At 43.3% G+C, this 17,065-nt stretch overlaps 1 protein-coding gene across 1 annotated transcript in view; it reads right to left on the reverse strand.

Annotated features, from left to right (window-relative positions):
* Positions 1-17,065, reverse strand: part of ABCC9 (ATP binding cassette subfamily C member 9) — a 137,911-nt gene that overhangs the window by 74,277 nt on the left and 46,569 nt on the right. Inside the window, exons 14-17 of the mRNA XM_004611277.2 lie at positions 14,814-14,922; positions 11,040-11,147; positions 6,908-6,980; positions 5,825-5,930 (exon numbers count right to left, since the gene is read on the reverse strand). Of these exons, the coding sequence (XP_004611334.2) occupies positions 5,825-5,930; positions 6,908-6,980; positions 11,040-11,147; positions 14,814-14,922 (396 nt within the window). The remainder of the gene's footprint in view (positions 1-5,824; positions 5,931-6,907; positions 6,981-11,039; positions 11,148-14,813; positions 14,923-17,065) is intronic.

The raw sequence follows: 17,065 nt of genomic DNA on the forward strand, positions 1-17,065 counted from the left end.
GAACGTGAAATTTTAAATGAACATGAAAATTTAAAAATAAGGACACAACAGACTTCTATAAGAAAGACCTGCTAGTGCAGAAAGATCATGAATAAAGGCAAGACAGCGGAGATGGAGTCTTCCTGCTAAAGAACATTCCTTGTTAAGTTCGTGTTTATTTTCGTTTTAGAGGAAAATAGTCAGGGGCTCGAGAAATAATACAGTAGGCAGAGAACTTGTCTTGCATGCGGCTGACTGTAGTTCTATCCCTGGCAGCCCAAAAGGAGCACCATCAAGAGTGATCTATGAGTGCAGAGCCAGGAGTACCCCCTAAGTACCACTGGGCGTGGCCAAAAAACAACAGTCAGAAGAAAAGGCAGTTGACAGGTAGAGATTCCTTTTTAGACAGTCATCCTTGAGCAAATGTTTTCCTTATCTTTCATTTCCCATGAGCAATGCTAGCATCCTAGAGATTATTTCTCCAGCCCTCTCGCATAGCAAATATGTATAATCAAATTCGATTGTGGAAGGACACTTTTTTTTTGTTTTTGCTTCTGAAATCAACTATTCACTCTGAATGGCAATATCAGTTCTCATGCAATTGCATGGATAGCCTGGGTCTGAGTCTAGAAGGAGCCTCCACCAGTGAACGTGAGGATGATCAGCGCTGAAGACCCCAGCAAAAGCAAAGAGGCCGAATGGAAATCACCTCGCTGTGTGCAGGACGTGTTGTTTATCCTTCTCAGAGGGAAAGTCAAGTTGGGTGCCCTCGCTACCTTCAGGCAGCAGAGCTGATCCCTTATGGGAGTGGAAAGAGAGGCCTTTGCAAACTTAAATCAGGAACGTGTGTGGAAGGAGATCAGGGGTGCAAAGTTGCTGTATTATACCTGGTCCAGGAAAACAGGCTTCAAGCAATGCACTCAAGGCTCATGAAAAGAAGTGATTCTTCAATTCATCATCTTCTTAGAACCCATCACTATTCTCAAGCTGATAACACCAAAATACCGAAAACTGGAATAGCAGGTCAGATGACACCGAGAGGAGGAAGGCTGATGGTGTACGAAGGGGAAAGAGGGAAATCCACTATGATAGCAGCCTCACACGAAGACCGCCATTCTGGAAGCGGTCAGCGGTTCTCATGCCTGAGATAGCAGTAGGAAGTAAAGTTTATCAAGAACTCAGAAGGAACAGCCTCAGTCCAGCCAAACATTTACTTCTCAACAAATAGAGGCAACCCAGATGCAAAAGGGAGGAATTCTGGCATTCTGACAGTTTGAGGGAATCTTTCAATCCCGCCTTCCTTTCTCATTTTTCTTCTCTGGAGCTACCACAGAGATGAACTCAAGACTCAAGTGTAACTTTTTTTTTTTTTTTTTGGCTATTTGGGTCACACCTGGTGATGCACAAGGGTTGCTTCTGGCTCTGTACTCAGGAATCACTCCTGGCGGTGCTTGGGGGACCATATGAATCACTCCTGGCAGTGCTCGAGGGACCCTATGGGATACTGGGAATCGAACCCGGGTTGGCCGCATACAAAGCAAACACCCTACCCGCTGTGCTATCGCTCCAGTTCCTCAAGTGTAACATTTTCCTAGAAGACATGTCTTCACATCTTTGCCGGCCAGGTTTTGCACAGGAAGGTGTACCCCAGAAGAGCAGAAGTATTTTCCTTCCCAAAGTAAGTATTTCTCACAGTACTAAGACAAAGGACTTGTCCCTGCTACTGGAGAACGTGTTGAAAAATAAATGCATGCAACTAGGGGAACAGGAAATGATGCAAGGGTGAAAGCAGGCTCCATTCATCCTTTCTAGCTGTATTTTGCTTTGGGTTGCTAAAGTATTGTGTGATTCAGAGTGCTGAAGTAAAGAACCTCTTGGTTTTGTTTTTTGTAAATCCCCTCGCAGTAGCAACCATTTCTAAATTAGCTTTGTTCTAATATGTCTCTAATAATAAACCTCAATAATATGCCTCTAATAAGCTTTGCATCTTACTGCCATTTCTTATTGAACCAGGCAAAGAAAACTTTTTTTTCATTATTTTTTTCAGAAATGAAAAGCACCATTACAAATACATCCAGAGCAGGAGAGATAATATAGCAGGTAAAGCTTTTGTTTCACAGGACAAGATCTCATAAACAATGAATTTTAGGGAAGGGTACTATGATAAATAGGATAGTGATACGTTGATGGTGTACATAGTATAATCACATTGAGCTACTTAAAAAAAAAAAACATAAACATTTACAATCCTCCCCTTGAGCGGAGGGGAGAAGGCAGATGGAATAGAGAAGGGATCACTAAGAAAATGATGGCTGGAGGAATCAGTCGGGATGGAAGATGCATGCCAAAAGTAGATAATGGACCAAACATGATGACTTCTCAGTGTCTGTGTTGCAAGCCATAATGCCCAAAAGTAGAGAGAGAGAGTATGGGGAATGTTGTCTGCCATGGAGGCAGGGGGAGGGTGGGAAAGGGGGGGTATACCCGGATATTGGTGGTGGGGAATGTGCACTGGTGGAAGGATGGGTATTTGATCATTGTGAGATTGTAACTCAGACATGAAAGCTTGTAACTATCTCACAGTGATTCAATAAAATTTAAAAAAATTTAAAAAATTTTACAATCCTTAGATCTATTGCCTCAGTTAAAAATGTGAGAGGCTAGAGACAGAGAGATCAGAGAGAGGGAAGGTGTTTGCCTTGCATATGGCCAGCCCCAGTTCAATCCCTCGCACGGAACTGTCCCTCGAATACCAGCGGATGTGGCCTGTTAGGTCCCCAAGTGCTTCTGGGTGGCCTAAAGTCATCCCTGCCACCCCGGACCCCGGCAGCACGCACTTGTAACGCCCCGAACTGTTGGCTCTGTTGAAGAGACTCAGAGGCCTTCAAGGCACCCTGCGCAGTGTTATAAGAGATCAAGATATATATAAAAATAATGTCCTCTTTTTGTCACTCCAAGCGGTCTCCTTGCTTTACTCCTTGGGGACATGTGGTGCCAGGGATCAAACCAGGCCTCTCACATGCAAAGAGCCTGAACACTGGCTCCTGAGCACTCTCTGACCCCAGAGCCAGGGTTATCTTCAAGCCTTTCTCAGGCCTTCATCCTTCATCCTATTTTGTAAGTAATTACTTAAAAAAAAAGCAGATATTGGAATTAGAGCTATCCAACTAGATAGCTCCAATATTTGCTTTTTGTAAGTCTTTACTCATTGTGTTAGAATCTACAGGACAGCTTTATCCCCCCAAAGTGTTAGCTCCTAGTGATGCAATGTGTGGGGCTTCTTCCTCTTGTTTTCCTTGCTGCCCAGATTCCAGAAAGCCCAGCTGTCTTTGTGATCCATATTTTAAAAATAAGCAGATCTTCATGCATGCACTTACGTCTAATAATGTCTCAGATTATCGGCTTTATTTTTCTTATTTATAATCTTGCATTTTCAAGCATTATCATATTATGTCATATTTTATTTTAAATATTAAAAAAAACTAATTGCTTAGATTGCAGATTGTGATGCACCACACATGTACACTTCTTGCCTAGGAATGTAAGAAAATAATCAGACTCTAGAAAGTTCTTTCTAATTCCCCTGTCATCCATTTATCCAAAATGGAAATGACTGTTAATAATAATATGAATCACTCTGGTCCAGGCTGAGCAAGGCTTTGCCATTGAAAGCCACACTAGAGAAAACCAGGAGAATATCCGAGAGGATTGAACATAGCTCTCAAACTATCTCTCACCATCTCTCATCCTTCCTGTTTTAATGACATCAGAAGAGCTAGCGTGAAGCCCAACCCAAACGGTTTGACTGGGGACATGCCTGTCACACAATATGATTTAGTCTCCCATTAAGACCTGCTTCTCAAAACCAAGCACCACCTGAGACAGATAGTGACAGTGGAAGTCACCTTGTCCAGAGTGACCCCCAGGAAGCTGGGGCCCTGAGTGGCCCCAGGAAGCTGCCTTGAAGGAGGGCACAGGCAGCAATGTCCAGCAGCCATGTCCAGCTCCCTGCTGGACATTCAGGGAACATGCATGCCCACTGCCTGCTATGGTAACTTGGGAATAAACATCTCCATTCTCCTAACCCTCAGCTTCCTTCTCTCTACGGTGAAACCAGATTCCTATTTCCACTGCTTCTAGTTTGAATGCCACCCCCCAAGGATTTCCAGCCGAGACTCTGAGTTTAAAATGAGTCCACTCTAAAAAATTACCCATCCCTCTTCTTCACTCATTCTAGAGAAATGTCTGTACGCACAAAGAGCATCCCACCCCCCAGCAGAATTCACCGTAGTAGACACCCAACGATATGAGTATTTACAGGCCTAGAGCAAAGTTTCTAGATCCTGGCACAAGGGACATGTGAGACCAGATTACTCCCTGGCACATGCATGAGTGGTGGGCAAAAGGGAGCTGCCCAGTGTATTGTAGGGTAGGAAACAGCACCACAGCCCCATAGAATAGATCAGCCTACTTTCTTTTTTCTTCATTTTTTATTTATGTTTTGCTTTCTGGGTCACACCCAGCGATGCTCAGAGGCTACTCCTGGCTCTGCGCTCAGGAATTACTCCTGGCGGTGCTTGAAGAACCATATGGGATGCTGGGGATTGAACCTGGGTCGTCTGCATGCAAGGCAAATGCCCTCCCCACTGTGCTATCGCTCCAGCCCCCAGAGCAGCCTACTTTCACAGTGCAACAACCTCACATGTCTCCAGACACTGCCCAAGGCCCCTGGGAACTAAATCGCACTTGGGGAACTGCTCTCCAATGGAAGCTGGAGCCAATTTCTTAGAACCTGCAACTGGGATATCTACTAGGTAGGTCAAACAAAATAATTAATAATAAAGATGTACTAATCTCTCACTTCACAATTATAAACTAGTAATATAATTCACTTTATTTTCACAATGTGCTTTGAAGGCCCTAAGCCAACCATTCAAATGTCCAGAGTTCCATGCCCGCCACGTCCTTTCCTCTCTTTTCCAAGATGCCAGGCTTGTACGTCTGACCAATCCTCATCTCTAAACGGCTACTCTAAGGTCTGTTTTTACTGGGCATGAAGAGATATGGCTGATGCCTCTTATCTATCCCTTATGAAGATTTTATAAACTAATCTCAGATACTTTATGAAGATTTTATAAACCAATCTCTGCATATCAAACCACTAAGACTACACGCAGATTTTATAAAGAGGGTGAGTTTTCCATATCTTCCTTTATTAGAGGATGAATTTTTCACTATTATTTGGCATGGTACCCCTAATGTTGAAATTCTGTATCATTCCAGCCTGATGCTTATCTTAGCCAAATGCCCACTTATCCTATGATGAACCCCCAAAACCAAATTACTATTTTCAATTTATGACATTTAAGTTTTTCGCTTATTTAATTTTTTTTTCTTTTTGGGTAATACGCAGCGATGCTCAGGGGTTACTCCTGGCTCATGCACTCAGGAATTGCTCCTGGCAGTGCTCAGGGGACCATATGGGATGCTGGGACTCGAACACCAGTTGGCTGCGTGCAAAGCAAACGCCCTCCCCGCTGTGCTATCCTCCAGCCTCCGCCTTATTTAATTTTAATGTGTTTTGTTGTTGTTGTTGTTTTGGTTGTGTTCAGGGGTTATCTCTTGGCTTAGGGATCACTCTTGCTGGCACATGGGGGACCATATACAGTGTCAGGGATCAAAGCAGGATCAGCTGTAAGGCAAATGCCTTACCCCTTGTATTATCCGTCTGGCTCTATTTAAAGTTATTTTCAGCAGAGCCTACTTCTTGCTCATTTCTCTCCACATAGGAATCTGTTGCATCAGAATCAGGAAAGAGCTCAGAGACAATGAAAAGTGCACATACTTGCTCCAGTGGACCTTTCCTCCCAGTGTCTGCATCTCTCCGAGGATGGCCAGGAGGAGAGAGGACTTCCCGCATCCCACCTGGCCAACAATCATGGTTAACTGGCCTAGGGAGATGAAGCAACGGGTGAGACAGATTTGTCTTAGGCAAACAGAATCAGAGCATCTTTAGAAAAGTCCAGCGTTTCACAGCAGGCCACCTTTGAGCGCCAAACACAGGGACTCAAACAATTCTCTTCCCTCACATCCAAGATTTCTTGAAAAAGAAAATGCAATTTTAAATAGGCAGGTGATCTTGGTTTATTATTTTTCAAACCATGGGAATAGTTGACAGCAGTAAAATGTGTGATGAAATAATTGCTTACAGCATCTAGATAAATTTAATCTTATTCAGGTTGATAAGGTTCAAATAAATTTGAAGTTTATTCAGGCTGACAGGCAGTTTTTTACTGAAATAAGTAATTGTGATTAAAAATGATTGGGCTAAAGATAAAGATAAAAAAAGATATCCTCTCATTTTTGGCTTTAATTTGCATGCCTAATCGAAAAATATTAAGCTCTTGACCATGAGGCCAAATTAAACAATCTCATTCAAATTCCCAGACATTTTGAATAAAAAACTATTGTATTTTTAAATCTTATTTATACCAACTTTTTCATCAGTCTCTTCATCTAAGGGAGAGAATAGTTAAGAAATCTTTTTTTCACAAAAGCACTCATTAAATCCTTTCTCAGATAGAAGCAAAAAGTCAGAGATTTCCATTATTGCCATCGGATAAATTAGCAAATGGACTAAAATAAAGTTCACTTACAACCAGTTCAGATGAACTTCTCACAGTTCATCCAGGCTACTGAGCTTCATGTGGTATAATATTTATGTCTTTTAAAAGTTTTTTTTTTTTATATAGGACCAGAGTAGTAGTGCAGCAGGTAGGGTAGAGCCAAAAGTAACTCCTAAGCATCAACAGGATTACCCAAAAAACAAATAAACCAAATAAAAGGTCTTTTTTTTAATAGATTTTGTTATCTTGCAAATCTATTGTGGTGAAAACAAACAATTACAAAAGTAAGTGGCATATCTTACCTGTTGGAATTCGAATATCTATATTGGATAATGTAGCTATCCCACTGCCCCAGGAGAAATACCCATTTGTGACCTGGAAATAAGAATACATAAATCAATCTCTAAAATTCTTATGCATGTAGTTGTTTGAAAAAAATCCCAAGTACAATAAAGTTTTCTTTTAAAGCACTGCAAGGCTTTCTCCCCAGTAGGCCAAGTATAGCTAACATACTTTCAAGAAATGAATAAAGGTGTAATTTAGAAACTTATTTTAGGTGATATCAATGTCTAGCAGAAAGCTATAATGCTCTTAACAGTGGAATAGAGAACAAATAAATGAGAGAAAAATACATAAAATTCAGTAATCAATCCAGGTGTCTAAAGATCTCTGAGGTATCTCTAGGCTATCCTGAAGGTCAGTGGCAATAGGATGTTCAAGTTCAAGAGATGCCTTGGGTGAGTGGGCATCACGGCAAAAAAGAAATCACTATAGGTCACTGACTCACTGGTAAATTAGAAAAATTACTATCACTGAATTTTCTGCTGCTAAATTTACAACTAAATCATTGCTTACTGATTTCTCTACCAAATCACATCCTTGCATTATACCCAGCCCCAAAAAGTGAATTCTAGGTAGACTGAAAGTGAAAGGCACAGTTTCAAAGATTTTAGGAGTGAATGCAAATGATGTTCATGAACTCTGTTAGGAAAAATGGTCTCAAATGAGAAAACACAGAGCATGAATATTAAGGAACAGTTAAGAAGACGAGACTGCACTAAAAGTTAAAACTTCTAATACCATCGGAGGATGGAAAGTCCAAGGTGGAGTGGAGGTTTGTGACAGAGATACCTACCAAAGCAGCAATCACCAGAATTTGTTTAAAAGGGGAGACAGTTTGAGGCGTAAGGCCCCTGCATTGCGTACAACCAACCCAGATCCAACCCGTGGTACCATGTATGACGCCCTAAGCTCCGTCAGGAGTGACCCCTGAGCACAGTCAGAAGCCAGCCCTAAGTACAGCTGGTGTGGCCCCATCCACTGCTCCCCTTCACAAAACTGAGAGATAAAAAACCAGACAGTTCATAAAAGGGGAAGTTCAAGTGACCAATATATGGTGGAAAAGCGGTCAGTTGCATTGGCAATCAGAAAAGTGAAAAACGGGAAAAAGGCACAGAGATCTTCCCAGAGTCCTCGTGATACCGTGATAAACTACTCCAGTCAATCAGGTGAAGATGTGGCTGAGGTGGGCCCCTTCTCATGGGGGGGGCGGGGTACATAAGTGGGCACAACCTCTGTGGAATATGCTTTGCCAATGTGCAGTCAGGTGAGGGTTCACAAACATTATATGGATCCACAGAATCATCAAATGGTCACAAGAGCCCCAGAAAGCAAAACAGCCCAAAATTTCTGGATAAATAAATGCCAGTTTGTTCATTCCCTGAAGCCCTACAGAGCAATGAGAATGAATTACAGCTTCACACAGCAGTGGGGATGAACTCTCCAGACACAAGTCCTGAGCTGAAGAAACACACATACTTGAGCTTTAAAGTAAGTAAAATATGTGTGAAGGGAGCAGGCCTAGCAAGACGATAAACAAATGATACTAAAAGTCAGGATGCTGATTATATCTCAGGGAGTGATGAAACAAAGCACTAAAGATGGGTTTGGAGGGTTAGAGGTGCTGGCAATGTTCTTGGTGCTGTTGACTATTTTTTGCCATTTTTTTCATATAATGAGACTTTATCTTCTACATACTTTCGTATCCACATATTACACGTGACAATAAAATAAAGTTTTAATGAGGCAAATGAGTTATTAGCAGTTTGGGAGTTTCCACCAAGATCACTAAGACCAACAAGTTAACTAGATCTTGAAGATGGGTCCTGATGTTGCAGTGGCCTTTAAGAGGCATAAACTCTCCCTGTCACTGACAAGCAGTTCATTAGTTTTGGGGCACGGTGTGGGGGTGTTTTTTTGTATTCAGGACAAGTTTGGAGGGGAATTTGCTTACCTATCCCTCCTATTTCTCATTCAAAGCCAAGATACATCTAATAAGGCACATAGAAAAGTCATCATTTTAGATTCCTACTACATTTATTAGAAAATATCCCCTAGAGAACTGGCTTGGCTGTTTTAGTGGCTACCATATTAGCTGTCACCTGGGTTATTTGAGAACTGGCAGCATAGACCACCTTTTCTAGTTTCTTTCCCCTTATTTTTTCAGAACCGACCAGCTCACACACTCACTGCATATAATTGCCAAAGAGCTTCTAGAAAATATTTTTCTATTATTAGGTCATATCTGATCAGACCCAGGGCTTACTGCTGGCTCTGTGCCCAGAAGTCATCCCTGGAGATGCTCATGGGACCACATGGGGTGCCGGGGATCGAAGATGAGTTGGCCACATGCAAGGCCAGTGCCCTACTCACTGTACTATTCTCCAGCTCCTCACCCCCACCCCCCAACCCTCCCCCAAACTTATTTTTAAGAGGGTCTCAGCTCTCAGCTGGTTCAATTATAGGGCCCCAATCATGGAGACTCTTTAAAAGTAACATCTGACATATAATTTCATGCTCAAATCAACTATACTAAAACAGGTACCCCACCTCAAAGGGGGCAAAACATGGCTTCGCCCAAATGTCCAAATGTCACAAAGTAAATGAGTGGCAGAGATAGGGGGACACTGTATTTTATTTTATTTTTTCCCTTTTTGGGTCACACTTGACGATGCTCAGGAGTTACTCCTGGCTCTGAGCTCTGGAATTAGTCCTGGCGGTGCTCAGGGGACCATATGGGATGCTGGGAATCAAACCCGGGTTGGCCTCATGCCAGGCAAACGCCCTACCCACTGTGCTATCTTGCTCCAGCCCCAGTAGGGTAACACTGGCCAGTTCCAGCGTAGTAACCCAGCTGCCCCAATTGCCCAGATGTTCCGTACAGATGTTGAGGCAGGCAGTCGGGGTGAGAGAATTCAAGGGGAGAGGCGTTTCTCTCTTCCCTGGCCCCCACCAAGATGCCCTGAATCCACTGGGCTGGACAGTGCAGCAGTGCCGCCGCCATCCCCACAGGCCCCTGGGACCACCCCAGGCATCTGTTCCGGTTCTGGTTTTCCTGGGGTCCTCCCAAGGCCCAGCTGTGCCCCCTGGCCGGTGTACTCCAGCCACACAAGCCTGAGTGGACAGCAAAGGCCTTACTGGCATGTGGGTGGCACCGGCCAGCCCCACTCGGTGAAACCTAAACTCCTACTTCATCTTTACCTAAAAATTGGGTTTATTATTTAGCTGTTCTCTATAAATCAATTTATCGGGTGGATCAAGATAGGAGAGCCACTAACAGACTTGTAAGTCACAGTGCGGACATTAAAAACAAAAAATTAAAGGAGATAAACTACATTCGATAGCAGCTTCTGACAAAGCTTCCAAAGCAGGTGAAACCACCCTTAGCATGGGAAATAACAGACTCTTAGTCAATTTTTTTTTTCTTTTTGAGTCACACCCGGCGATGCTCAGGGGTTACTCCTGGCTTTTGCACTCAGGAATTACTCCTGGCGGTGCTCGGGGGACCATATGAGATGCTGGGAATCGAACCCGGGTTGGCCGCGTGCAAGGCAATCGCCCTACCCGCTGTGCTATCGCTCCAGCCTCTCTTAGTCAATTTTAAAAGAAGAAATCTCATTCTCCAGCTACTAGGACTTACTGCCGGAGACCCCTTGTTTGATGTCTGGCACTGCACAGTTCTCTGAATACCTCCAGAAGTGGCAAATAATATTAAGGCCTATTTGGGGCCGGAGAGATAGTACAGGGGGTGACATGCTTGTCTGGCATGAGACTCCACCTGAGTTCAATCCCTGGCACCACACAAAGTTCCCAAAGCCCCACCAGGAGTGATCCCTGAGCATCCCTGAGCACAAAGACAGGAGTAAGCCCTATATACCATCAAATGTGGCCAAAAATTTTTTTTAAAGAAAATACACCTTTTTTAAGGTCAACACCAGTGTCATGAGTGAGGAAAAGCTGAGAATGATGAGAATGAAAAGTTCTTTCAAAAACTATGGTGAAATGTCACAGGCAGGAGTCATCATAACAGACACAACTTAGGACATTTGCAGAACCTCCCCGTGAGATAAGATGTCCCCATCCATGAACTATCACCTTGATTGCAATGTCCTCTGACTCCAGAGGACGCAGGCGACGAGTGGACTGCTCATAGCTGTCCAGGTGGTATCGCCCAGGCTGCTTCCTGTTGATGGTCTTCGATTGCTGCGTTCCAAACAGGAAGCAAACATGAGTTAACACTTCATGGGAAAGAGAGGCTCTACCAGACATTAAACTCATGTTGCTATCTCACTTACATCCCAAGAGGAAGGAAGTCAGGTAGGTCCTATTTAAATTATTCCGATGCGTCCCTCCCACCCCTGCAAAAAAAAATGACAATAAAGCATAATGCTTTCATTTTAAAGCAAATTCACCAGGCTTTTAAGAAAAACGAAGATGTGACGATTTTCATTTTGCAAATGATGGAAGTCAGTATGAGCGTGGATCACCTTCAGCCAGAGAACAGAAAATTAAGCAAAAGGCGAGTGATGAGCACAAGTTCAACTTGATCTTGTTGCAAGGCTGCCGGACATTGTGAAGTTTCCCTCAACATTTCTCATCACCCTTAGGATCCTGAGCTTTGGAATTTTGGACAGTTGCAGAAATCAGGCTGAACAGAGGAATCATAAACAACACCCAGGAAGCCATTGTAGAATGAGGGGGGAAAAAAACCCACAAAAATCTAGGAATTTTTCTCAAATATGTACATTATTTCACAAGGAGGGTCATCAGACCGTTCTGTGCGTCAAACATGTCAAAGATCACTTTGATAGTAATAACATCATCCATGGACCATCGAACAGGGCTGTGGGAAGTTGATGAGAAGCGTGCGTGTCTGTCCCAACATAGACCGGGAACAGACCACATGGCCTCATTGGCCTCCCGGAGCCATGGCCTGGATGTTCCCCACCTGCCCACCTCAGCTGGGGAGATGAGACCGACTGCCAATCTCACCTCTCCAGTCTTCACGAACATAAAGCAAACTTGGCAGGTCATAGGCATAACATAAGTCCAGACATAAATCCAGACAATTTGGCGTTGTCTGATTTTGTATTGATGTTCACATACGTAGAGAGAAATGGCCAAAGGTAGAGAATTCAGTTGTGCAAACCTCTAATTTGGAAAAAGCGTTTTTGTAAGCTCAAAACTTGTCCTACAAATATAGCAGACATGTAAATAATGTCAGCACAGAGAGTGACCAATCTTACTTAAGATTATGCAGGCTAGATGGCAATGTGCTTGAAAATAGTTAACTACCAAAGCACGGGATTCTAGAATTGTGAAGCGTTTTTAGGCTGGAATTCCAGGTTTGGCTTTTAAAAATCCAACAAGTTTTAACTATAGGAATCCGGCAAGTCTGTGACTCATCAGTAACTTAATACGGAAGGAGAGAATTCCATTTCTACACATCTACCCTGCAGCAACAGAACTCGGGTTACTAACTAACATTTTGCTGTGCTGAGTGGAAGTACAGATATAGGATCAGAAGCTACTGAAGGGAGCTAGCAAGCAGGGGTTCTGTCATCTAGAAAATAATGCATTTTCCCTTTGAAAAACAGTACTGAAAAATTTCATCTTAGTTTTAGTTTTTCTTTCCATGAGCCTCCCTGATGGACCTACAAGTATTTTGCTTGAAATATTGTAGAAAGTCACTGCCCATCATGCTGATTATCTTTTCCACACAAGACAGGTCCACACCTACACGTCAGTCTAGTCTTCTAGCCCCAGAGAGGTCCGAAGACATGACTCAATATTCTTCACAGAACTCAGGAGAGGGGGGAGGGACAAGACGTGTTGACAGAGCTGGAGATTCACACATAGAATCTGAAAAGACTCTGGCGCTAGCATGTCGTTAAAACTCCACGGACAGGCTATGGCCAAGACCACATATACTCCATGCTCTGAGAGAACACGCATGATCTTAAACACTCTCAAGAAGGATTTGCCATTAGTGTTCTTCTCAATCACGGGACTGGGTTCACTCCAGCTTTTGACATTGGTCGTTTGTGGTTTGGTCCATCAGCAGAGGCAAATAACCCCCCCCCCCCCAAATGCATCAAAGTTCAGTCTGGTGTCAGTACCACTGGGCATACTGGATGTCTCCTAAAAGGGTTCTTTTTGCTGCCCCAGACCCTTATCTCAGTTCAGTATTTCTCCTATCTGTCACCTTATACAAAACAGTCTTCAGATTCCCTTACCTCTACCAATTTCAACTCCTATAGCATTTCCGGAAATGTGCTCATCCCCTCAGCTCTGAAGGATGACCCTGACTTCCTTGGGAATCCCATCACCTCCAATATGACAAGACTCTTTCCAGCCTACCTGTTGGCTCTACCACATGTTCTGGTCTTTGCATCCAGGTCTACACAATAGCAATGAAATATTTTGAGGCATGATGGCCTCAGCAGATATTAGCATGGGTGGCGGCTCCTTCTTAAAATCCACACCTGGTCAGTAACCAAACTTCACAGAGAATTTTTGAAAAGAAAGAACCATAAATCCAGAAAAGCAGAAGAAACCAACAAATGTAAATAAAGCCGGGTTCAGGCACTATGTATTTCTAGTAGCTTGGAACAAGATGCAATAAAAATTTAATATAGACTGACTTCCTGGTAAAAGCCTCAATCAATTTCAATCAGGGTGTTGCAGGTGCACTTTTGTTTGTTTGCATGAATAGTAAATATTTATTTGAGAAATAAATGTTTCTCTAAGAGGAACATGAATAATAATAATTTAAACATCATTCACTTTGAAATAATGTCTTCCTATTTTACACTTATGAAATATATATGTTTTCCAAGATTTTTTTTTAGAATTTGTCAGATACCCCATTAAGTAAAGTTGTACAGCTCAATCTCATTGATTTAAATGTTATTTAATGACCATTACGTTTATCTACTCAATATGGGCTTTTCTTCTAGGATGTCAACAAAAACCTTAAAATTATCAATTGCAAAATATCCTCTGGTTCCACACCAATATCAACCAAATTACTCTATTTTGGATAAGTGGATTCACCATTCACCTCGGGGTCAAACAAGTGACTTAGGGTTCATCCTTTCCTGCTCTTCTTCCTTATCCCTCCATTCAATCTTTCAGCAAGTCCTTATATGCTTAACCTAAAACATGTCATTAATCTACATTGAATACTTTCTCACACCCACACCAACTAGCAACAAAAGGTCATTCTAACCACTACTGTCACTTTGTCATATTGTCACTGTCACAGTCATCCCGGTTGCTCATCGATTTGCTCAAGCGAGCACCAGTAATGTCCCCATTGTGAAACTTGTTACTGTTTTTGGCATATCGAATACACCACGGGTAGCTTGCCAGGCTCTGCCATGCGGGCTAGATACTCTCAGTAGCTTGCAGGGCTCTCCCTAGAGGGCATATTTTTGATTATTTATTTTTATTTTGGGGGTCACCCCAGAGGTGCTCAGGGGTTATGGTCAGGGAATTACGTAAGCTAGGGATCAAACCCTGGCCTTCCACATACCTGCATGCAAAACATACACTCAGCCTCTTGAGTTATTCCCCTGGGCCTATCATGTGTTATTTTATATAAAATTGCAGCAGGGAATTCTTCCCTCTAAATTAACGTGCACCATCCTCCTAGGAGGAATTCCTTGTGGATTTCTCAAGCTAAGTCTCACCCGTTGTTTCCTGATTTTTAGATTTTTAAGACTTGTCCTAAATGTCCTCGTCAACTTTTCTTCACTAAAGCTTGCAATTTCCCTAAGTGTATCCATTCTAACTGATGTCTAGAGAGCCCCCCACCCCCGCCCCCACCCCTGACCTTTGTAAGCTTCTAGGACAAGAAGGACTTACAATGCCGGTGTGTTTCTTACAGGACTCGAAAGGGAGAGCGCCTTCCCCTGCCCGCCAGCTGTCCTCACCGATCTCATCGCTCAGGAGAAACTCATTCAGCTTTTGAACACTGAAGGAGGGGGGGAGCAAACACAAACATACATTCAGGTGAATTACAAACACGCAATTTTGTAACGCAAAATACAAACATGAATTCAGATGAAGGCAGATTTAAAAACCCATTAAGGAGAAAAATTATTAGCTTGCAAACTGCCGTTCCGAAACCCCTAAGAGATCATCCTTTATGAAAAGTTTTGCGCGAGTGATACCCTGTTGTGTGCATGTCACATTGTGTTTATTCCTCTACTGACAGACACTTGAGTTGTTTGGCCGTTGTGCAGTACGCACTGCATTGTGGCACCCGCCTGAGATTCTTGGGAGTATACCCGCAGAGATAGCGTGTCCTACAGAAACCCTAGATTTAATTTTTCTCTGTTTTCCATAGTGGCGATGCCATGGTTCTGAGGCTCCTGTCGCTTCTCTTCAATAGAGTTCAGTCATTAGAGCTTTGGTTTGTGTCTTTTGAGTCTCGGTCAGCACGGCTGACCTCGGGAGACTCTTGCTTTAGAAAGGCCGGAGTGATAGCACAGCGGGTAGGGTGTTTGCCTTGCACGCGGCCGACCCAGGTTCGATCCCCGGCATCCCATATGGTCCCCCAAGTACTGCCAGGAGTAATTCCTGAGTGCAAAGCCAGGAGTAACCCCTGAGCATCACTGGGTGTGACCCAAAAAAGCAAAAAAAGCAAAAAAAGAAAGGCTTTATGAAGTACCATGCTACGCCCCTCAGTAGCCGTTACTGCTCCTTTGCGTTTATAATGATCAATGCCCTTTTGGTTCTTACAGTTTGAAAAGACTGGATTTTAAGGAGCACAGCCTTGTCAACCAAGGAACTCCTGTAAAACACTTTCCCCCGTGTCTTTACACACAAAAATCTGTGTTCCCAGGTGACTCTCTCGAGTGCCTCCTGACACATAACTCCAAGAATGCTCCCTGAAGAACCGAAGGAGGAAGAAAGCAGCAGTTCAGACCATTTAGCAGTCAACTGAATATTCCTTTCACATTCGCATACACAGAGACACACACATCCCTGGTGGTCTTATAAAATCAAGGGGAGCTCCCTTTGGACTGAACTCAGTGAGGTAGTAGGGCCTGAGATTGACTGGACACGGGGAGAACTTTCCTCCTCACAATGTCCCACTTGGGATATACATCAGACCACTCCTTCACACTCCCCATCTGTGAGTCCATCCCCCTTCCGTCCCCTCTCCTGTCCCCAGGATGCTGGGAGGCACGATGCTAACCACCTCTCTTCTGCCAAAGCATCACTGTCCCCAAAACTCAGGCTCTCTGGGCTCTCCGGTCCCTGCACTGCTCTTCTGTCATTGTTTTTCACTCCCTCTTTCCTACTAGGTTGTGAAATCCTTAAAAGCAAAGGTTTTCACTTTCATCAGGTTCCAGGCCAATGCCAAAATACAACCCAGTCATTTCTCAAGAGATGCCAGTGAATGAACACACAGGTAGTACAAAAAGCATTTCTTGTGCCTACGAGGTGCTCTCAGAATCACAGAGGCAAGACAGTTCTGGGAGATGCATGGGCCCTGCTCAAGGCAAAGTGACTTCCAGCATAGGCCGAGGTGAATAGTACGAACACACCCACCTGTTCATGAGGCGATCCTTAAACCGGACAAGTGCTCCCTGTTCCTTAAGAACTTATGAAGGCATCACCCCCTGTGTTTCCATTTTAACTTATTCAATTCAGGGAGCACAACAGGGCTATTACTGATCTCACGTGGCAAGACAGGAAGCTGAGGTATAGAGACAGTATGTCACAGGCCTGGAATTAAACAGGACATGTTCTGCACAGAGCTGGGATTTGAAAGCAGGTAGTGCTGGTAGCAACCAACTTTCTGCATTGCCGCCAACACCTGCCAAGGAAGGTGTATTTTACTAACTTCTGATTTCTTTAGATAATTCACAAAAATATCTAGGGATTTAGTTGCATGTGTTAATTTTTTCAAGTTCTAGTTTGGGGATTTAGAGACAGATTGAGAGGTTCCACAGTAATTGAGAATAACTAATTTTGTTGTTGTCACATGATTTTCTTAAAGGAACTAGGACATCTTTGTCAACAGGAACCAGGACAAAGAATAAACAGACTCTATAATTAATAACTCTGACTATTTGCTTAAGATTAATCGTAGTCAACTAGCCCAG

This window comes from Sorex araneus, chromosome 10 (genome assembly GCF_027595985.1).
Source record: "Sorex araneus isolate mSorAra2 chromosome 10, mSorAra2.pri, whole genome shotgun sequence".
In the NCBI taxonomy this organism is placed as follows: Eukaryota; Metazoa; Chordata; class Mammalia; order Eulipotyphla; family Soricidae; genus Sorex; species Sorex araneus.